Source organism: Hemibagrus wyckioides, linkage group LG16 (assembly GCF_019097595.1).
Source record: "Hemibagrus wyckioides isolate EC202008001 linkage group LG16, SWU_Hwy_1.0, whole genome shotgun sequence".
In the NCBI taxonomy this organism is placed as follows: Eukaryota; Metazoa; Chordata; class Actinopteri; order Siluriformes; family Bagridae; genus Hemibagrus; species Hemibagrus wyckioides.
In genome coordinates, this window is record NC_080725.1 from 408868 (window position 1) to 432492 (window position 23625).

The window sequence follows — 23625 nt, forward strand, 5'->3', positions numbered from 1 at the left end:
ACTTAGTGCATAAGGCTAAATAAAATCAATTAGGGGTCTCCGGCAGCTTGTAATGATCCATTCAATCCATTTGTTTTCATAAGTTTATAAATTATGGCCAACAAGGCTATTTATCAGCTTCAGTAATGACAGAATGGCTAATCTGTTTATTTGGAAAACTACTCCTTCATTTTGCACTGCATAAAGCCATGTAATACTTTAGTAAATTGATCAGTAATAGGGACACTGATTACAGTCTAAAGTGAAAATATTTACCACTTACCAGTAGCCTTTGGAGGAGTAGGGGGTTCTGCAGCCGTATAAGAGCATGTGGTGGGCTGTGTCCATGGAAGCGTGGGGCACGAAGTTCACTAAGGACAGAAGCAGCTGAAGTGTTAGCATTCAGTCTTAAGTCATTCAGTCATAAGAATCCCAATTCTTCAGAAAAAGGATATAAAAAAATATGGGCAAAAATATCCCAACAATACACATAATATATATGAATATACGAATACGTTTAGTGGCGGTTTAAACACCGTGTCACATTAAAAGAAAAAACAATCCTGAGATTAAAAAAAACCCAGACAATACTGATATCCAGGATCGATATTAGGCTAAAATCAGCAGAAAAGATTAGCAGGTCGGATATAAGAGGGGAAAAAAGAACAAACCCGATCTGATTTTAGAACAGCTCGAGGCTGAAATGTAAGTTGTTCTGGTTAAGAGTGTCTGCCAAATGCTGTAAATGTAAGTAGAGAGTTATTCAAATGACATTTTTCCATTCATGATGGTTGCAATTTTTGAGGGTTTTTGGGAAACTGGAGGAAACCAGAGAACCCAAAGGAAACCTGCAGAATCACAGAGTGCACATATCAACGTTCACAGCTTTGCATTTCCTCCTGAAGGATAGTTACGTGTTTGAGCAGATTGTGAACAGGTGAACAAAATAAAAGTGAAAATATCTTAAAATCTGTTACAGTGAATAATTACTCAAATATTCACTGTAACAAAACAATTACCTACTGGGGCAATACGATGAAAACAAAACACTGTGGTAATTGAAGATGATATTTCAATTTGATAATTGCTGGAAACAAAGCAGAGCAACATTTTAGAACAACAACAAACAGAACCAGTGCCTGGGTCCTGATCTATTCTAGTTTACTCTGCTTTCTGTTTGTAAACTCAACACTAACCATTGTTCTGCTGCAAACTCAGCAACATGGCCTCCACAAGAGCATCACCAGGGGTGGTGGATCAATACAGTGCTTTTGACTGACACCCCATACCTGACGTTCTCTTTGGGCAAGCTTAATGGAGTTATAAATAATACATGGGCTCGTCTGATTGACGGCCATTGCTGAACCAGCTGACTGCAAGGCTACAAACAGAGCAAGTACAGTTCAGCTCTCGCTATTATACACACAGTGCACTTGTATTAAAAAAAAAACATGGTGGAAATGAACATTTAATGTGTTGTAACACAGTAAGAGGTTACAGACGCACCACTGAGCAGCACTGGAGAAGGCTGATGTGTTCATATGCTAAACAGGATGTGAAATGTGGATATGAAGATAATTGTACCCTTTGAGAGAGATGGCATACTTTTTCTCCCTTGTCACTCAGACAGACACTAAACAATCGTGGGCGTGTGAGTGTGCTCACATACGCAGGGGAGAGCTGACTGTGCTTCCCTCTGAGCGCATCACGCTGCCCTGTGACGCAGCAGCCACTGGTTTAAAAGATGCTGTAATTTGCTTTGCATGTCATGGTGGAAGCATGCCATAGCTTTTATCATCTCCGGCTGTTGTCTGTTGTGTGATAGGGGTGTGCTGGTTAATGAGGTGGAATTGGAAGATGATAAAATTAGGAAGAAAGTGGAAAGGGTGTGGAGTATTAAGGACAAAACACTGAGCACAGGCATAATTTCTCCACGAAGTAATACTATTAATATTTGACAAATTAATTTCTCCTTTAGAATGCATGTCAGGATCCACATCAATAGAATCCATATAAAAGGAGATTACACTCACATATTACAGAAGATATCTGAGACTTGACTGAGGTCAAATCCTCTCTGACTGGAAGGGGAGCTGAGTGCACAGTGGGAAGTAATTCTTACTCACAGTCCCGCTCTCTCTCTCTCTCACACACACACACACACACACAACTATTAACACTCGATCCTCACTGAGAGCACCCTGTAATGAAGTAGTACGATGCTTTGTCATTAATCAGAGCTCAGGAGCAAATTCTCAGTCCCTGCCTGGACAGCAAGAAGACAGGATAAAGTCATCACTTGTCAAACAGTTGTGCACCACACACCCCAGCTGAACACACACACACTCGCACGCACACACACTCGCACGCACACACACTCGCACGCACACACACTCGCACGCACACACACTCGCACGCACACACCACCAACACCACTATAAGCAACCAACGACTATCTGTATGGCTGCCTGCCACCATTGGCCAATATCAATGCTGCCGTTAGATGCCTCACTGAGCAGCACTGAAGAAGGCTTAGGTGGATGAAGAGCAGCTGATTGGATTTCTGCATCACAGGACTGCTTTTTCTGTTCTGTTCTGTAATCTACCCTTCAGGCAATCTAATACAGCAGAAAACACCTCCATTTTGATTAGGATGATAAGAGCCAAAACATGAAAACAGGTGGAGCACACAACAGATCTTCTACACAAGAGCCACTTAGGTCTTTGATCCTTATCCTACACAACAAACCACTATGGACTATAAAAGAACCACCATCCAGGAACACAGGTGCAATACACAGAGTCTTATATGTAGGTAAGGAATAAAATATGATGACCTGGTCTTAATTATTTACCCAAATATACATTTTAGAGCTCTTTACTCCATTTATACAACTGAAGTTCAGGTTTTTATCATTTAAATAAAATAAATGATAAGAGTATTTGCCAAATGTGGAAGCTGTAATAATAAACAGATTTTAAAACTAAAAGTAAAACCTAGAATTCCCAGACATTCATTTAACATTTATGAAAGTCAGGTCAGGTTACGCTTTCCAGTCTTTCTCAGTAAAAATGTTTTTTTTTTTGTGAGAGATAATACACTCCAGACTGTACTGTTATCAGAAAATAATGGTCTTTGTGGGTTAACAGCACTCAGAACACAAACACAAGCAAACCTGCAGCTGTCCAATCAGCCAATCATGTGTCAGGAAAGAACATGCAGATACATTTGAAGAGCTTCAGGCAATGTTCTCATCAAACATCACTATGAAGAAAAAGTGTGATCTGTGTGATTTGATTGAAGCATGGATGATGATGCCAGATGGATGGGTTTGAGTATTTCAGAAACTGCTGATCTCCTGAGATTTTCACACACTGCAGTTTCTAGAGTTTACACAGAATGGTGTGAAAAACCAAAAACTTCAAGAGTGATCAGAGGTGAGATCTGAGGAGAGACCAGATGAGAGATCAAAGGGCAGGCCAGAGGAGAGACCAGATGAGAGACTAGAGGAGAGACCAGAGGAGAGATGAGAGGAGAAACCAGAGGAGAGGCCAGAGCACAGACCAGAGGAGAGACTAGAGGAGAGATCAGAGGAGAAACCAGAGGACAGACCAGAGGAGAGACTAGAGGAGAGATCAGAGGAGAGACCAGATGAGAGATCACAGGAGAGACCAGAGGACAGACCAGTGGACAGGCCAGAGGAGAGACCCGAGGATGAACCAGAGGACAGACCAGACGAGAGACCAGGAGACAGACCAGATGAGAGACCAAAGCAGAGATCAGAGGACATACCAGAGGACAGACCAGAGGAGAGACTATAGAAGAGACTAGAGGAGAGACCAGATGAGAGATCACAGGAGAGGCCAGAGGAGATACCAGAGGACGGACCAGAGGAGAGATCAGAGGAGAGACTATAGAAGAGACTAGAGGAGAGACCAGATGAGAGATCACAGGAGAGGCCAGAGGAGATACCAGAGGACGGACCAGAGGAGAGATCAGAGGACAGTCTGATCTGAATGGAAGCCCCCCCCCCCACCCCAAGAGTGCATATACTCTGTATTCATACAAAACCTATAATATACATGACTGTATAATAGAGTATATTCATGATTGGCATACCAAATCTTTTTGTCCACATTTTACATTCCAGACAAGTACACAGAGGCTAAATTATTCAAGCTGCACTAGGCATAAGTAAAATGCACTCACCGAGAAACTCAAAATAAATCTCTTGTAAAAGCAATTTGCTTAAGTTAATCACTATATGCCCCCAAAAACCTACTTAGTGCTCTCTCTCCCGGTTCAGTGGTGTTAATTTCCCTGTGAAGGGAGCAAGGCAAGGTTTTGCTTTCAAAGCAGAAACATATGTATATGTCTCAGAGTTACAGAAAGTTTATTCAGACCTAAGCAAAACGTGTGGCCCAAATACTGCTTTATATGGCATTTTACTGTGATTTGTCTGTATATAACAGCTTCATCTTCTTCAGTCAGCTCATACTGATGTTTGATTCCATTATAAGAGCTGGGGATAGCTGACATGATGGAGAGAAAAAGCAGGCAGGCTGATGAAGCACTTCTGGGAGGAATAGAAACCATTACTAAATGCTGCTCTGTGTGTGTGTGTGTGTGTGTGTGTGTGTGTGTGTGTCATACAACTGATAATGATAAATGAGGTCTGCTTCATGTAACAATGACCTGAAAGGAAAAGGGACGTCACGAACACAAGCACAAGTGCAACCACACGTGTCAACTACCTGAGAGGTTCTACACAATCAATATTACTTCATATGACTTGTGACTAAAATATGTGTATTTAAACACCAGAAATGACAAATCCTCCAAGACCACCACATGATGGATGAAGCCCTAAACATAATAAATGAGTTTCATACCTCACATATTGAGCAGAATGCAGCTTGTCTTTTAAAAGATATATTTATATACAGCTTAAAGATATTAGATATATTTATAACAGCTGTCATTTATTTGTGTTACTTGTATGACACAATCACTGTGATGTTAATTAGCAATCTGTCACGTTTATTCATTAGCTTTCACAAAAAATGTCTAGAGATAATTCTAGCTCTTTTGGGTGCACATGAACAGAACAAGGGAGCAATCTCTTGCTCACTGATTCACCAACTTCAGCAAAGACTGGACTGGACTGGACACAGTGATGATGGTTAAACTGATAGCTACATATTATGGTCCATAACAATACCTGTGCACAATATAAACAGAGGTCATTTATAAAACCGGTCAACTGGGTGACCACCTGATATTGAATGAGCTAAAATTATGAACATCAAAACCCAGTTAAACCATTTCTATTATTCCTCTATGAGAACAATCTAAAAAATTCTTAAACTCGTACTAATGTGAGCCGACAGGAACTGTTCCGGAAATCACTTTCAGGCTTATTAAATCACAGTGCAGGTAGGAAATTAATCAATTTACATAAACTCTGCCATATATTTTGCACCATGAGGTAAAAATGCTCCAAATTTACATTTTCATTTCACAGATGCAGAGTGACTGCAAAGGTGCTGACAGATGAAGCGTCTAGCAAATCTGCAAGGATTCAGAAAGAGACAAATGCTAGTTTCTATAAGTAACAGACTGATTAAACTAGTAAAATAAAAGCTACTTGACTTGATAAAAATAATACAGTAAAGTAAAAATAAATTTAAAAAAAAGCTTGACATGACCCTGATGCGAGTTTGTGGTCAGGGTTTGGAGGTTAGAGAAGGATTGGAGTCGCAGTAGTCATTTCAGTTTAAGAGTACCGGTTTCTTGGCATTTCAGTTCAGTTTTTAGGTACATAGTTTTTAGGTACACCAGTTCAGATAATCCATCGTATCTTGTCCATGAGAAAGACATCTCAGTGTCTCAGTTTTAATGGTTTTGCACAGTTTTTTTCCTTTTGTTAAATGAGAAAGAAAAGGGATTGAAATACAATTAAAGTAAATACACCCATCCATTCACTGACCATCCCACTCCAGATTTATTCCCCCTTTGCTGTTATAATAACCTCTGCTCCTCTGAGAAAGCTTTCTGCTTGATTTTTGGAGTGTGGCTGTGGGGATTTGTGTTCCTTCAGCTATGTCAGTTGAGGAGACTTGGTAGGTAGTCAACAAACCAGTTCATCCTAAAGGTGTTCAGTGGGGCTGAAGTCAGGGCTGAGTGCAGGACACTAGAGTTCTTCCATCCCAGACTTTGCACACCACATCTTCATGAACCTCATAAAGTTTGTACATAGGGGCATTGTCATGCTAGGACAGGTTTGGCCCTCTTAGTTCCAGTGAAGGAAAATCTTATCTGTGTTTCTTACTTCGTGGCAGTAGTTTGGAACAGGTCATAGGGTCCGGAGTTCACATAATATTGGCCATATAGTTTAGCTTGACAGCCCACAAAAAACAACAGCAGTAAAGAAGTAATATTCAGAAAAACTGCTGAACAGCTCAGGATCACTTGCTTTTGATACAGCAAAGCCTACCATAAAAAGAAATACACATGCATGACCTGAGCCTTGATGGATGAGTTGCAAAGTAACCAGTTCCAGAGTGACAGGAAAACGAATATGTGGAGAATAAAATACATCTCTCCGGGTCCAGTGCACATCACTTCATCTGGGAAATATGAAGGCATGGACATGTATGGCTGCCTGTAGACTGAGCTCACTTGTCTATACTGATGATTAGACTGACAGCAACAGGAGCAGGATGATGTCTAAAGTCTACAGAAGCATCAGATCACGCCAGATGCCTCAAACCTTGTCATGTGCAATACTAGGGACTTACTATGAACATTTTAAGGGCCAAATCTGAAATGTTAGTATTAGCCAAGTCAAAACAACACCGATTGGAAATGGCTGCATTATAGCCCTGGCAGAGCATCACTGTGATGCCCAGCATCTGGTAATGTTTATTGATTACAGACTTCAGGTAGTCATTGATTGCAAAGGATTTACTACTAAAACATGTCGATTTTACTGAAGATCATGTTTCCTGAATCAGAGAGGGAGGGATATAAAAAGGTATATGAGACTATCAGATGTTTCACGCAATAGAGATGCCAATTACAGCAATTTAAATCTAATATCTAGGACTTCAATCCTATTGTTAGTTATTTATTTTGAATCCAATTAGAGATCGCATTGTAAATATAGCACATGGTATGAGAAGCAAACAATGTAGGTGCACTGTCCCATATCCTGAATTTGTAATAATGAAGTCATTTCATATGCTACATATCATATTAAAACACAGTGCTCTGATGATAGTGCTGTGGAAAAACCCACTGACTTACACAAAAAGATGCAAAAAAAATAAAAAATCTGTATAAAAAAAGCCATCATGCCCAGTCGTTTTAAACTAACACAGAGCACTGTGACTGGAGAGCAGAATTGAAGCTGTAACCAGCACTGAGGCGAAAAACAAGGTTTGTTTGCTCTGGCTACAGCTGTGAAGTGCGTGATGTGATTCCCTTCACTTCTCTGTGAGAGCCTGTCCAATAAGATTTAACAGGACTGGAGACTCGCTCTCTTTATAGTCCCACTAGTGATGGCGCAGGAGGAATGCGGCTGAATGGGGGTAATCTTATTCCTCTGGGACTAAACAAACACAGACTGTATGCTTAGGCCTATAGAGCAGAAGGAAACAGCAGCCACTTGTAGGGTCATCTCAGTGTTATGGGAGCTCTATGGCCTCGCTGGACTGTGCAAAGGTCTTCACTGGGAAACATCTCAGCTGATATAATGAGACGGGCATTACCAACAGCAACCAGAACTAGCTTCAATATTCTCATATTTGTTTCTAAATGTAGTTCATGACTTATAAGAGTAAAATAGATATTTACCGACTTAAAACAATCAATATATCTTCATACTCCTTAAAGAAACGCTTTAGAAACTAAAAATAATCAAGGTTCTTTTTTTCTCTCTCATTGGATTTCTTCATCAATTATTGTGCAGTTGTTACTCACCTATATAGGTCTCCTGTTGTGTGGGCACAGGAACAGCCATACAGTAATAGGAATCGGACTGCAAGACAAAAAAACTACATCACTTCATGCAAACGAGCAACTTCCACAGACCACAAGTATTACACTGAGCAAAAATAGCACAAAATATTTTTACTGATTTTAAAATCAAGAATAAATATCACCAGCCTCTATTCTTCACATTCTTTAAACAAGAATGTTTAGAGTGCTGATTAAGAATAAATCTAGAAAACTGGAATGGAAGAGAAGGAGAAAGAAGAGGAGAAGGCAGCGAATAAGTAAAGTAAAGAAAAAAAAAATTAAAAAGAAGAGAGTAATAAACAGATTTTATATATATATATATATATATATATATATATATATATATTACATTTTTTTTATGAAAAGAAAATCAAAACATAAAAAGAAAGGAAAAGGAAAGAAGAAGAGAAGTGAACAGAAGGGTAAGAGAATTGGAAAGTAAAGTATTAATAGCATAATATAATTGGTCAGAAACAGTAAATACACCCATATTCACCTAATCTCAACAATCTGGCAAGTTTAGCAAAAAACTGGAAAGAGAATTCTGATTTGTTGTGCAGTCCTACTGGAGCATTTACTAAAAGTATATCACAAACAGAACGGAGATAGGACTTGCATCAAAGAAAATCTGCTGTATGAGTCACGTCTGTGTGTCTGGACTGCAGTGGAACTGACAGTGTGATGCGTCGCTTCAATTCAAAACAATGCAAAAGCATGTTTGCTGAAGTCAATCCTTCCTCACTGTCAAAATATTGTGATATCGAGTTGTGACATCCGAGTATTACGACATTTAAGGTTAGTTCACCCCTCCTCTGTTCGTTAGGCTTTGTGAAAGAAACGTATAATTATCACTCAGCCAGCCGCTGTCTCTACTCTCCTGAACACGTCTCGACTTCAGCAAGCAGCCGGGAAGAAAAAAGCGGATTCAGACGGCTCTGCTCTAATACGAGTCCCTGCTCGGGTTTTATTCACACTCCTCATCGGCGACCTTGCATAACGTGTCACAATCAGACTGGATTTCAGCAAGAGGCCAACACAATGCACTTAATCCAATAACAGAGATGACAGGATGAGCCCTGCCCAGACGCAGAGGAGTTTTATTCTGCTCTCTCTCTCTGATCCCTTTAACTCTAGGGATTAGCTCAAACAAGTCAAAGCACAGCTCTCAAAATAACTTTTTTTTTCCATCAGGTTCACACCAGAAGTGACACAGTGCAAAGGTGTGTGCGTGTGTATAAGAGAGAAAAACGGAGTTCACTGCAGAATGGAGTTCAAACAGCTATTCAGTGGCATTACTAACAAAAATGACAGCAAGTCATTTGCGGTGCAGGGCTGTAATTGCTTGGCTACGGCTGAGAGCTTCTGGCTGTCATCTAACCCTCTGACTTCCTGCTTTAGGGCAACAAGCCTAAATCAATTTTTCATTCTGCAGTGGCAATAGTGAAGTAATGCACAAATACAGGGCAATTTGCTAAGTGAAATCCTGTCAGGAGCACAGCTTTACTTATTTCAGCTTCTGTCAGGAGGTTAGGTTAAATCTAAAATATGAGAGATTCAACTCAAGTTCATTAAGGCCTGACCCAAGATACAGATCCTGTCTAAATCAATATTACCAAACAAAGCTATTCATCTTAAAAAAAAAAAAAGGAAAAGGAAAAAACACACAGAGACAAATAAGAGAGAAGCAACAGCAAGCAAAAACAACTTGAGAGACACCCCTGAGCCAGACAAAGGTCATGGGCTGATCAATAGCTCGATACGGATGAAGCGAACTGCTCAAACCCAACTCTAGTTTCCTGGGTGATGTTACGCTCGCATCCCCCTTCTCCCAGCCCAGTTATCAACGAGAGCCTGCGATGAATCACTTGCCGATGAGTCATGGAGCTGTAAGGAGAATAATAATAGCAGCAGCCCATCAGCCCCTCCCCAGTTCCTGAGACTTTCTCAAGCTGGAGAGCAGAGAGAGAAGCTCTCCAATGTACATCAACTTTGTTACACTTGATTAATCCTCCCTTTTCTACACGTTAAGGTTTCCCTGCTCGATGGACAAGAGTGCGGCAGCTTCGGAGGCAGCCGCAAGGGCCAATTAGCTCTGGCCTGCAGCAACGAGTCCAGCTTTAATGACTACATTAGTGCCAGATCGATACAGAGCACACAAACACTGCAGGAGATCCAGGCCAGGCCACAGTGCACACTTCCTGAGTGGAGGCAGCTTCAGGACCATCATAAACAGCAAGCCAGAGCTGTGCATGCCAAAGCAGGGCCACGATAACATGCTTTTAGTGAGTAGAACAGTCTAAATAAATTCAACACAGGGTTCCAAAGTGTGTGAAGGTAAAGGGTTGCTCAAGCATCAGGAGTCAGCGCAAATCCCTGCAATGACATACACATATCCTAAAGGATGAAATTTCAGGACAACTCTAGCCAAATGAATACATCTGTGAGCTCAAACATATGAAAAATACTAGCACTCCCCTCTAATCTGCAGATAAAAAAAAGCATGTTAGCTTTTGCACTCTTTGGTCAATGCAATAGAGAAGAACTAGTATGGTGTGACAACTGGCATGACCACACGACTAGAATGGGAGTAAAAGGGGAAAAAAAAAAAATACAGCACGATCATGTTTCGGTATATAACGCAATGTTCTTACAGGAATGGTAATGGATGCAACATCTGCTTACAGATGGATCGTAATTATATTTCATCATGATTATATGACTCACAATATTACTTCGCAACAGATCTGGCTAGTTCAATTTTATGGCACAGAAATTAGCTCTAACCCTGGCCATAACAGTGCTCCTCAGCTCTGTCTCTTTTCCTGAAGAAAAATACAGCAAGGTTTGTTTATTCCATTTATTTATTTATTTATTTATTTAGCTAGCAAGAGCAATGTACCTTGTTAGTTTTAAGGAAAAAAAAAGACAAAACTGCACCTCTAATTGCCACAACACCACTGCACAGGTAGTGTGAGAAGGTCTTCCAGGATTAACATTCATTTAAAAGTATTCCCATTGTAAATATTAACTTCACTGGTTTAATAGTGTAAAGAATCTATAAACATTTTTTTGATATATCCTCATAGAAATGTACCACCACAGCCCTATTGTACAACTGTAACCTTTTAATCTGTCCTCTCAGAGACTCCTAAATTAACCATGGAAGCCCTGACATTTATCATTACTAAATAATTCAATTTTACATAGTATTCTTTTCCTACATATGGACTATCTACCTGATAGAAATCTAAAGCTTTCTTACCGCTGTTGGGATGATCCCCGGCATGCGGATATCCAGTGAGAAGTTGTAAGGGTTGGACATGCCGAAAGGCTGCCTGGCCCTGGAGCAGTCATTGGGCTCAGACCACACCGTCTCTTCAAATCTAAACAGCATGAAAACACACAGCACAGAGGCATCTATCCATCAGGACACTTATTCTGTGAAAAACATTATGCACCATGATGCCTGCAAACTCTGCAAAACAGCAGTGTTGATTTAAAAACTGTATTCAGTCATTCAGTCAACATTAAGTAAAGAATAACAAACTGCTCCAAATAATCTGCTAATGCCACAGTGATTTGCCAACGATTACAACCTTTAATTTATTAAACAATACCTTGTACGTTTTAATGGTTTATAAATAGACTTGAAGTTGTGGAAGGTCCAAGAGACAAGTTATTTCCTGCTAACACCCCCCCCACACACACACACACACACACTCAGGTACACACACACAAAGAACAGCCTGTCATTTTACTGAGAAAACAAAAAGCGTAAGCCAGACTGTGAGCGTTTACAACCAAGACTCCTTCCATAATTGTAAAGCAAACATCTCCCCAAAAAAACGTTTTTAAATCTGTTTATTATTAGAGTCTCAGGTTATGTGGAGGACTCGAAATATGAGCAAGTCCCTGTGTATGAGCAGTTACTATAGAAACGATAATGAATTAGATCGAGCACATTAACATTAACCTGTTGTTCATGTTACAGCGGGAAACACCTGCGCTGTTATATGAAATTAACACACACCTACTAGCCAATCAAATTCAAGCATTTTCCCACTTTCCCACTCCTATAAACAGGGTTTCATTTACTAGAGCTTAAAACTGGAAAGATTCAGCACACAATTTTAACAGATAATTCCCTCAAATCAGCTTATCATCTTTTTATAATAAAAAAAACCTAATATTCACTACATCTCAGAAAAATCTTTTGATTACAGTTGTGTACAATTCTATTACACTGCAGAAAAGAGAAAGTGACTTATTTTCTGTTTTTTTGTACTGCACTGTGACGTGTGCATGCTGAGTTATAATTAGAAACAGAAAAAGCTATAGATTTTTAATATTTTTAATATTTATAATATTTTTAAAAATATTAAACAAATACTCCTATTTTTATTAAAGTCAAATGAACCAAAAGATCCACAGGAAAAAAAAGTTTGATTTATCAAATCTTAATATAAATATCAAATATTACTACAACAATATGATTAACTAGGTGAATATTTATTTATTGACAGTATAGGTCTCTTACCGTTTGTACCTGTCCAGAGGACTTCTGACACTGGAGCTATGATTCTGACAGATCAGAGCCAGCACAAGCATGCTACACAGCAGAACTCCCATATTCACTCTCTCACGCTCTTTTTGAGTTGTTTCAGCAAATGGAACGGATGTTTAGCTGGTCTAAGCTCGTCTCACAGCATCAGACCTACTCTGGTCCACACACCGAGCACGTTAGATCCTGCTAGGCTCCCAGTTCTTTCTGCTTCACCCTCCTCTCTCCTCTCTTCTCCTTTCCTCTTGTTATCACAGCTCGTAGGTAAGCAAAGGCGGGTCTTCCCTCAGGTTCGCTCTCTTCTCTCCTCCTCCTCCTCCTCCTCCTCCTCCTTTCTCACTCACTCAATCAGCTGGAAAAGTGTCGTATCTGGAAGCTCTATTCACAGCAAAGTCGCGCTGGAGCACTGTGCCACGACAAGGAGGAATAAAATAGAGAGAGAGAGCTGGCAGGAAGGAGAGAGGTAGGGAAAAGAGAGAAAGAGAAAAGAGGATGAGGAGGAGGAGGAGGAGAGAGCGAGAGAGAGGAAACGTGCAGATTCTCACTCGTCCTCAGGTTGGACGGCGCATGTCACAGATACAGCATTAAGGCTTCTTTCACAATCTGCAGACACACAAAGAGGCAAGTTAGAACATTTTACTCACTCAAACACTGAACATCGAGTGAGAAGTTTCTAGAGAGTGAACCTTCATTCCTGATATTTGTGCTTAATGAAAAATACATGCAGAGAGGGCTGAGGAAAGAGAAACAAGATAGAGACAGACAGCCTCCATCACAGTACTCTAATCTAATCATAGAGGCTGCCGGCAAATGGAGTCCTATATAAACCCCCTGATCTGCTGCTGATCACTTAAATGGGGAGTATAATGTAACTGGGAATATAACGGAATTATTTTAATAGCATGAAAGCACACATTTCTTAGAACATCACGAGCATCATCTGCATTTCTGCAGCAGAAAGACATGCAAGTGTGATACGACACAACTCATTTGATATTCCCCACCCCCACCCCCGTTTAATAATTAAGGAAATGGTAAACAAGAATATCATTACAATTAAATACACCAAAGGTTTTTGCTGGCATAGTAAAATAAAAAAATTTTTTTACTGAGTCTGAAATTTTCCACATTTTATTCAGGACACTCATTCAGAGTTCACCTGGTTCACAGGGCATCTTTCCATGGACCACTTATGGTAGTTACTGACCATTCATACCTAGAACACACCACAAGACCTGTCATAATGGAGATGTTCTGACCCAATTATTTAAGTGGTTAAGATGTTGGAATACTGCTCTGAAAGTTGTGAGATCAAATCCTAGGACCATGAAGCTGCCACTGATGGCCCCATGATCAACGTCCTTAACCCTCAACTGCTCAGTTTTATAAAGAAGATAAAAGTAAGTTGCCATGGATAAGGGTGTACATAGGGTGTCCAAGGGTGTATATATTGCCTGACCATCACAGTTTGGCCCTTGTCAAAGTCACTCAGCTCCTTACACTTGCCCATTTGTCCTTCTAATACCACACCAACTTTGAGAAATGTCTGTTCAAATGCTGAAATATCTCACCTATTGACAGGTGACACTGGAACAAGATAATCCATGCTATTCTCATCACCTTCCAGTGGATTTAATTAATAAAGAGTGATCGGGGTAAATAACGACGTCATTCATTTTTTTTCATTTCATTGTCTGTACTGCTTATCCGATTTATACTCAGGTCAAGGGGAGCCTGTGCTCAAGTGTGTATCTCAAGTGTCATCGGGCATTAAGGCAGGATACACCCTGGACGGAGTGCCAACCCATCGCAGGGCGCACACACACACACACACTCATTCAATCACACAATCACACAGGAAACCATGAGGAAACCGGAGCACCCGGAGGAAAGGAAGGAGAACATGCAAACTCAACACACACAAGCCACCGTGCCGCGGATGTCATTCATAACAAATGATAAATACAAAAATCATTTCCAATGTTTAAAACATGTGCTTATATATAACTTAAAAAATAAAAATACATATTCTTATAATGAAATAATTTATAATAACTGATGTTTTTGATTACATCATGTTGCATCAATCTAGGTGATAACCCTGTGTGTGTCAGCAAGTCTACAGTAACTTGCGTCATCACTCTTTAAAGACTGTAAGACGGTGAGCTGAAAAGCATCTTAGCATGCGCAAAACAGAACCGTGAGGTGGACTGAGTACTGGGTTCCACTCCTCTCAGCCAATTTCTGTCATTTCAGGTTCTAATACCAATTATAAAATGTTAATTATAAAAAGGAATTCTAACACTAATTATAAAAAGTTCATTCTTTTGCAAATGTAATGAGTGCTGTCAAGATGAGATGATTCACGGTTTTGCATTTTCACGTTTTTTGTAATGTATAAACTGGTATGATTCTGATGAAATAACAGTCTTTTCGTATGCGATTACACTCTCATCCCAAAACTATCAATCAGCTAAAAGTAATCCTGTTTGAATTCAAATTTTTCCAACACTGTCTGTAAAGGGGTAAAACCTCAGGCTTCCACGATTTAGATTCTTAAGCCAACAAGTTGATATGTGACGATATGACTGAATGTGCTGTGATATGATCATAGCCTCCTGTCGATATGTGAATGATGCGGAAGTAGAGCAGGAATTATTTTATTCATTAGAGTTAGGGTTAAATCACTCTGTTAGCAAACTTACACATAGGTTTCAGAATATGAAATATAACAAATGCCAGATGCCTTACAAAATTATCATTATTGCAGGATCAGTAAAGTACCTACCTGTCTCTCTGTCTGTCTGTCTGTGTATCTATCTATCTATCTATCTATCTATCTATCTATCTATCTATCTATCTATCTATCTATCTATACGTTTTGGCTCAGTTTGATTTTTTTTAAATTAAAGTAGTTAATTATTTGAGCTTGTTTAAATTTGTAGAGATATAAGCAGTATGTACTGCAAAAAAGTCTGTGCAGACAGACAGACAACCTATCTGTCTGTGTGTCGGTCTGTCTGTTTTCTGTCTGTCTATCTATCTCAAAATCCTATAGCCTCTGTTGGAAAGGGGTCAGATGTGTATAAGATGCTGGAAAAGCAAAGAGCGTGCAGAACCTGAAGGCTTTTTCTGAACAACTGTGAGCAGTTTTACTGCTTGGGACAAACAAGGGACTCATGAAGAATCATCCTAAAACATAAAAACAGTTGATCCTCCAGGTAACAATACCTGGTGTTAAGAATCGAGGGGATGAGAACTTTTGAAGTGGTTCATTTGTGTAAATTCAGTTATTATTTTGTCTTGTGGCCTATACATAAAGATCTGCTATGTGAAATAATTTATTTAGGGCAGAACTGAAAAACAAACTGTAAGACACCTCTTCTCTCTGTCTCTGTCTCTCTCTCTCAGGTTCATTTTCCTTTACAGTCAATAGGCACGGATTTATGATTGTTGATTCATTTCAGTCATTGCCTTAAAATTGATGCAAATCATCTAATTATTTCACCCCAGTCACATGTCTGAGAGTGGCATCACCGTAAATTAAACCGTATTCAACTCAAAAAACAAGCAAAAATCAAACCAAATTTGTATAAATTCACTGTGCTAAAGATAGTGCTGAATATAGTTTGTTCTGGTTTCGATTTTATGAATTATGTTTTCTGGTTATCCGCGAGTGTGCTGTCATAGACGACTGGTTGAATAATTTGAAGGTTTTATATGGAATTATACCACAGTGTGGCTGAAAGTTCAAATCTGATTGGTCAGGAGGTGTGCATAAATTCTGCATTCAGCACGGCTCAGACAGTAGCTCCAGCTAGAACAGGTTATATAAATGCGCTTGTTCAGGGTCATGGTCACAGCGAGGTCAACGTGTTTGACGTGTACTAAAAGTTTATTTCAGGTATTATAATTAGGAACAAAAAGGAGTAGACTGGCTGCGGAGGCCCGTTGATGCTTCTGGTGTTCCACTTATCTAATAATATGATGGACCAGCTTCAGCTTTCATCTCTTCTAAAAAACATGATACAAAGATATCGGGTATCTAAACAACCTGAGCATATCATTACACTCAATCAATAAGTATGCAATTACATAATTACTCCAACACTATTATTAAAGCACAACATTGCTTAGAACACAAGAGCATGACCATGTTCAACTTCACGCTCTCCGGTGCATCTTTCCCACAATATCACGGCTTTATAAATCACTCAGCTGACCTGTACAGAGGCCTGAGCACTTTCTGTGTTTAGAGCTTGACTGTGAGTGCTGTGGGCACATGGAAACATGGTTTCGCTCAATTCTTTGCGCTGGCTTTTTCCTGTGCGTCCCTGCCGTTTCATGAGACTGACAGCGTGCTGGTCCTCCTGGCCTCAGCTTTGTAAATAAGGCCTTTTCCCTTTGCCGTCCATTCATCACGCAGCAACACAAGAGTCCACCCTGGTCACCCTGCTCATTCATACTGGCACTGGGAGACAGGTGTTTTTTTATATGTTGAACAATCACTGTATTGTGTCCCTCTAATCTGCAAGACTAAAGAGCCCGGCTGTATGAGAAGCGCTCATTCAGTACTTGTAGAAACATTCCCATTCGTCTGTTACGGCTTTACAGAAACATGTGTTTTCGGTTTTAATTTATGGAATTTGCTGTGGAATGTGGAACAGCTGGAATATCTCCATGCGCATGTCCGCCACATCTGATCGTTAAAATAAATGAGTGCTGGAAATCATTCTGTCCCAATGCACCAATGCAGTTCCACTGAGCCAAGAGGATGAAACACGGAGAGCACGGAGGCGAAGGCAAGCCATGCGCCAAAGGCTGGGCAGGGAGGAGGCGAGAGAGAGAGAGAGAGAGAGAGAGAGAGAGAGATGAGGAGCCTCTGTGTTTGTGGAGCAGCACTGGGGGCGGAGATGCCACTCCAACAGCAGGAAATATCCATATGCCATCATGACACCAGCCTTGCTGTGACACAGGCAGGAAGCATGGAAGCCAATGGAAAAAAAATCATTGTGTACTTTATGAGATAAGGCAAACATCAACCATTACTTTCAGGACACTGTTTAACCAGTAAACAAGAGGAAACATTAGAGCAGAGCTCTGGCGCAAAAAGGGAGAAAAAATATCTTCTGTGAAGCAACCTTCAACCTTCAGTCAGGGGGAAAAAACAACATGCAATGTAATGGAGCCAATACTGAAATACACCAACGCTGCCCAGAGAAGCAATGACGCTGTTGTCATAACATAGGTGTGATTTGATTTACTTTTATTTACCAAATGAATCACTGAACAAACTGAGAGTTTACCCTGAAATTATTACACTTTAAATAACAACATGTGAGACATGTCTCAATTTATCTCAATTATCTCACCTTATCATTATTTCACAGTCCTTTACTTAAGGAACAGAAACCGCCTCTGAAGATAAAATAGAGAATCAGGAAACACAACTTGATTCTTGAATCTCTACCCATTCAGATCAATAACCCTCAGAACAAAAGCCTGTAGAACAGAAGAGTTATACCTTTTATTATCTTCTATTTCCTGGAGCTAGGTTCAGATGATTACAAGCCAGAAGACAGAATCTCCTTAAAGCTGCAGGCATATAAGCTTAACCACATCAAAATGCTAAATTAAGACATGACACAAAGCAGAAAGTGTATAAAAACAGTCCATGAGAGCCTTTAATGTGCACTGTGGATGTTAAAGTTAAAGCAAACTGAACTTTAGCACGGAATGAAGCACACAAACTGGTCTGAAATGATCCCTATCATATTACTAAATACTTATTAATGAGTTATGGCTCATTTTGTTACTATTCCTACGTAGCGTTTCTATCACTGCCGGAGAAAATGAAAATGATAAGTTGGATTTTAATGGCTGCGCACACAGCAGCAAAGGTAGGCAATCTATTTCACAGACGGTGGTGAACAAATGCACAAAAGGCATATTTAAACATAAAAACCAATTTTCCACATCTATCTATCTATCTATCTATCTATCTATCTATCTATCTATCTATCTCTCTATCTATCTATCTCTCTATCTATCTATCTCTCTATCTCTCTCTCTCTCTCTCTCTAGCACACAGCTCTGAGAACATCAAACAAACAGCTGAGTTTCCCAAACATGTACCTGAGCCTGAATTCGGAGCTATTCCTCTCTTGATTGACCTGTCTCACACCCTCGGCGATGTACACACAATTTCACATTCAATTTCAAACACACATCAGATAATTTACAACAAACCCAAACACACACAGGCTTACAGAGTGTAAAACAGAGGCAGAGACGAGTCGGAGAGTAGCCCTGAAACAGCAAGCCCCTGGTCAGGCTGCTTACCTGCTCGTTAACGTAGCACAGAACGAGATCCAGAGAGAGACGAGAGGACAGCTGCTTCTCCGCTGCCACTGAATCAGGAGGGTGAGCGAGATGGAGAGAGACGAGGAAGAGAGAGAGATGAGGAAGAGAGAGGGAGAGAAAGAGGGGGGGTGGCTCAGCGTGCACGCTGACATCATCATCATCACACACACAGGCGCGAGGAGGAAACTATGGTAACAGATGCGTGCGCCGCAGCCAGGCATCTCAGAAACGTAAGCAAGCAGCCGTGGGGCATGAAGCGCTGCAACTGGACAGGCGTGAAAAATAACGGGTGTGACCTTTCCGGCGTGTCTTTGAACACACGGGTTCGGTTTCTCATGACCTTAGGAAAATACAGATAGTTTTTTTTTTTTTTTTTTTTTTTGCTCGGGGGCAGAATGATGAAAGCTAGACTAGTTTGCATCATTGTTTAAAATATCTCTTTGATATAACGTTTAAAATATAAAGTTTAAACATCTCAAACACATTAATTACGGACAGCTACGAAATATTATTCATGTTTAAAAACATAGTATAACTGTAGTTAGACACTGATTATAACACACTAGTGCCAATAGCTCCTTTGGGTGTAATAACATAATAATATCATAGTATTTGCCAAACGTTATGACGGTTAACATTAGAATCACAAAATATTATTATTAAACATTCACACATTTTCACCCATAATGACTACAGAATTTGTCCAAACATGCAATGATATTTTTTCCTGCTTTTCCCCCCATCGGTAAAAAGACTAGCTATATATTTATGTGAAATATGTGTACAGATTTAACTGTGCAGTAGAAATGCAAGGTAAATGTAGATAACAAATAAAGAAAGCCACAAGATCAGCACATGAGAGGAGTCAAAACTGTTACAGCAGATAAGGAGAAATTTATAAAACATCCAAGTCACATCTAGGATTTTTAACCAAGTCATCTCAAGGATCTAGCACTGGGACTGAAATAGAAGACAAACAGCTGTGTACAGAAACTGCTTGTTTGTCTTTAGTAATACAAGAGAGGGAGAAAAAAACAAAGAGAGAGGGAGAGAGCAAGAGAGAGGGAGAGAGCGAGAGAGAGAGAGAGAGAGAGAGGGAGGGAGAGAGAGCGAGGGGGGGGCTGGAGCTAAAATAACGTAAATGATAACAGGAAGTGACATGTCTGACAGAGCTTCTTCATTAAAGATACAAGATTCACTAGATAACTATTTAAAAAATGACTACATTGCATTCTTTAAAAAAATCTTGTTGGTAGAGACATGGAATAATAATGTAATAATTTAATTTAATGCTTTCACTGATTAATTTCCTATAACAGCGTGATTCATCACGTGCAGCCAGAGCTCATATGCATACGAAGCACTGTGTGGGGAAAAAAAAACTTTCCTACATTTATAGTAAATATTTGTTCCCAGCAGAACAAATGATGCAAATGTGAACAAAGCAACATGAATGTACTCCCGAGATCTTCTAGATCCTCTAACTGAAGCTACGGAGAACATATCCTGCTGAGTCGAGTCGAGTCGAGTCGAGATGCTTTATTGTCATTTCAGCCAGATATATATGGTACAGTACAAGGTGAAATGAAATAACACTCCCCTAGGACCACAGTGCTAGATGAAAAGACACAGCTACATAAAATATCCCAGAACTAAGAGTACTAACACACTTCTACTAGAAACATTTAAACCTTTACACATTTAAACCTTTAAACACAAAACCTTTACCCTGAAAAGTACCCTTTTTTTTTTGAAGGCTAATTTATTTAAAGCCTGTCAAGCTCCAGACTGAAAACTTTATTTTGTTTTTATCATTGGAGTCTCTCTTGATTAATATCTAAACATTTTATCTGAGTCTGTGCCCACTACAGCCTCAGCTTTGTGTCTCTCTGTTGATAGACGTGGAACCGGACGTGTAATCTGCTGTTGTTGCTCATCTACCCCAAGGTTTGATCTCTCTCATCAACAAGGTGTTTCTGTCTGCAGAACTTCTCCTCACTGAATGTTTTTTCTTTAACTGCACCATTCTGAGGGTTGATGTGAACATTACCTGGAGCTGTTGGAGCGTATCTGCAGGATCTTATGCAGTGCACTGCTGCTACATGATCAGATGTTTGTAATAAAGCACCCAGGTAGTGTACAGTATATATTACAGTCTCTCTCGCCCTCTCTCAAAGAAAAAACAAACAAAACTAACACCTTCTAAAGTTACTGATCTCCTTCCTGTGCGAGTAACCTTGACCATTACAAAATTATGACTGCTCTCAGTGCCGGTACCAAGCCCGGATTAAATGGGAGGGTTGTGTCAGGAAGGGCATCCGGTGTAAAACCTGTGCCAAATGATCCGTTGTGGTGACCCCAAACAAGGAGCAGCCAAAACAACAACAACTTATTGCAAGACTGCTACAATTGAGACTCACAGAGCTGCCATTGGGGGAAAAAAAGGTAATTACACAACTATATTTTACTTTATTAAACAACACATTTTAATAAAGCATTAGTTTGTTCTTTTTAGACCAGTGTCGATGATTTTTCTACAAGAAGCATGACATGTTGTATTACTTTTTACTTATGAACTCTTTATTAATAAGGGCAATTTTAATGTCAGGGTTTGAGGTGTAATATTTACTCTGTTGCAGTAAGACTGTAAGCAAACAAAGAGTCGGTGAGCAGATGAAGGGTCAGTAAGCAAACTAAGGGTCAGTTATAAAAAAAATTAAAAAAAAAAAAAAAAAGAGTTGTGTCAGAAGTGTCGCTAAAATAACTTCATTTGTTGACCTCATGTGACAGAGAGAAGCTAGATGAACCTGACTGAAGTATGGAGATGTTTTTTGTTGTTGTCCACTGACAGGACACTGACAGGACACACTGTAGTGATGAAGTTGACCATGAGCATCTCAGAGTCTCGATAATGAAACACATTAAAACTCCAAACCTTCTGAAAGTAAAGCAGTGTTGAACTAAAAGCTAACTGCTCTGAATAACACCAGGATCTTCATCGAGACTCACTACAGTCTGTGTGTACAGACACACACAATCTAACACAAAGTGACCGGAAACTGTACCGAGTTGTGTAGCTGACATTAAGACATCACACAAGTCAACAATAATTCATAACAAGAACTAATCCTTCACACATCACTGAAGCTAACAGTGCTAACGAACCTGACCAGAGAACACACAGGACACACGTTTTCTCCAGTTTGGAGTTAAACATGAAACATTTCCAGACAAAATAAACTTTAGAGAAAACACATTATAACAGAAATGAGGCTTTTCCCGGATGATTAATGTCACCACGGGAATTTCAGTTCCGGTCATTTTAAAACGTCCGGGAAAAGTTGAGTGAACTTGGAAAAGCGCCTGGAACTTCTGTTTCTCTCGTGACACCAACACACACGACACCGATTTTTGACCCCCAAAAAGAAATGTTAACTTTAAAAAAGCAGTCGTTTTACCGTTTGTTTTGCTGTGTGTTATCCCGAGACGCCTCGGTATCTTCCCAAAGGCTCATTTCACTCCACAATCCTCAAAGCTCCAGAAGAACCGCCAGGCCAAAGTAACCGCTCACGAGAACTCGATAGACACGCGCGCGCGCGCACGTACACGAGTTAACCGCATGATCCCGCCTATAGGGGGCGCTCGTGTTTAGCGTCATCAACGTCATCATCATCATCATCATCACAAGCACGGGCTCGCGGATTAATTCCCTAGGGAGGGGAATCCTTTTTAAGTGAGTCGAATCATTTGGCTCAGCTAATCACTAGGAATCGATTCTTTTATATATTTTCGGTTCATTGCCATTTTAAAAAATAGTTCCCCCAGCAGCTGTATTTCTTTATCCAACAATGGATCAAAGGGTTTATGAAATTTCAGTCCAACATTCAAGCCACAAAATGACATTTCATTTTATTTATAAGATGTATTTAAATAATTAAAAAGAAAAATGTGCATTGGCATTTACAATAAACATTCCAACATTACTGTGCCTGCTGTGTCCGTGTTTGTTTAACACAGTACCAGTGTTATACGGGAGGGACATGCGAGGATGAAAAAAGTACTCTGGTTTTCTCCCAACTTCCAAAAACATACCAGCAGGAAGAGTACCGATAGATGTGATATGTGGACATCTGACCATCACACCAAATTTCCAAAACCGTGGTCATTATGACTTAGTTTGTTCCAATTTACAGTGACAACCATTTCCACTTGTCTGAGAAGGCTTTCCATTAGATTTTTGGCAATTCAGCCACAGGAGACCCTGCCTCTAAAGCTCTCACTGATGCACTGTCATGATGCAACAGGTTTGGACCGTTTAGTTCCAGTGAAGGGAAATCTTAATGCCAATATACAAAGTCATCTTATAAAACTGTGTGCTGAAAATTTTGTGACAAAGGTTTGGGTGAGACCCACATACTGGTGAGATGCTAATGTGTACGAATACTTTTGACCTTTTGTATTCAGGAATTTTTTGTGAGCTTTTCTATGTTGTGATTTTCTTGAAAGTCTTTTATTTATGTATGAATTTGTGTGTTTCCATTTTTATGTCTCAGGCACAAAATAAAACAATACAGTGTATTGGTGTAATTGTGTTGTGGTCATTCAAGGCTGTACAGATATTTCTGCATTACACACTTGTGTATTTGTGAAAATAAAATTTTATTAATCACTATACAGCCATTCCTCTAAACTACTGTGA

General features: G+C 39.8%; 1 protein-coding gene across 3 annotated transcripts in view; it reads right to left on the reverse strand.

Moving 5' to 3' along the window:
* The window catches only part of pam (peptidylglycine alpha-amidating monooxygenase), a 67401-nt gene extending 44859 nt beyond the window's left edge, over positions 1–22542 (reverse strand). For 2 of the 3 annotated variants that reach the window (XM_058411331.1, XM_058411329.1), the window contains exons 1-5: positions 22385–22542; positions 12540–13166; positions 11265–11385; positions 7964–8021; positions 263–350 (exon numbers count right to left, since the gene is read on the reverse strand). In XM_058411331.1, the coding sequence (XP_058267314.1) occupies positions 263–350; positions 7964–8021; positions 11265–11385; positions 12540–12631 (359 nt within the window). In that variant the 5' untranslated portion in view covers positions 12632–13166; positions 22385–22542. Of the gene's footprint in view, positions 1–262; positions 351–7963; positions 8022–11264; positions 11386–12539; positions 13167–18905; positions 19060–22384 lie in introns of those variants that run through there. The other variant, XM_058411330.1, reaches the window with a different exon arrangement.
* Between the last annotated feature and the right edge of the window lie 1083 nt (positions 22543–23625).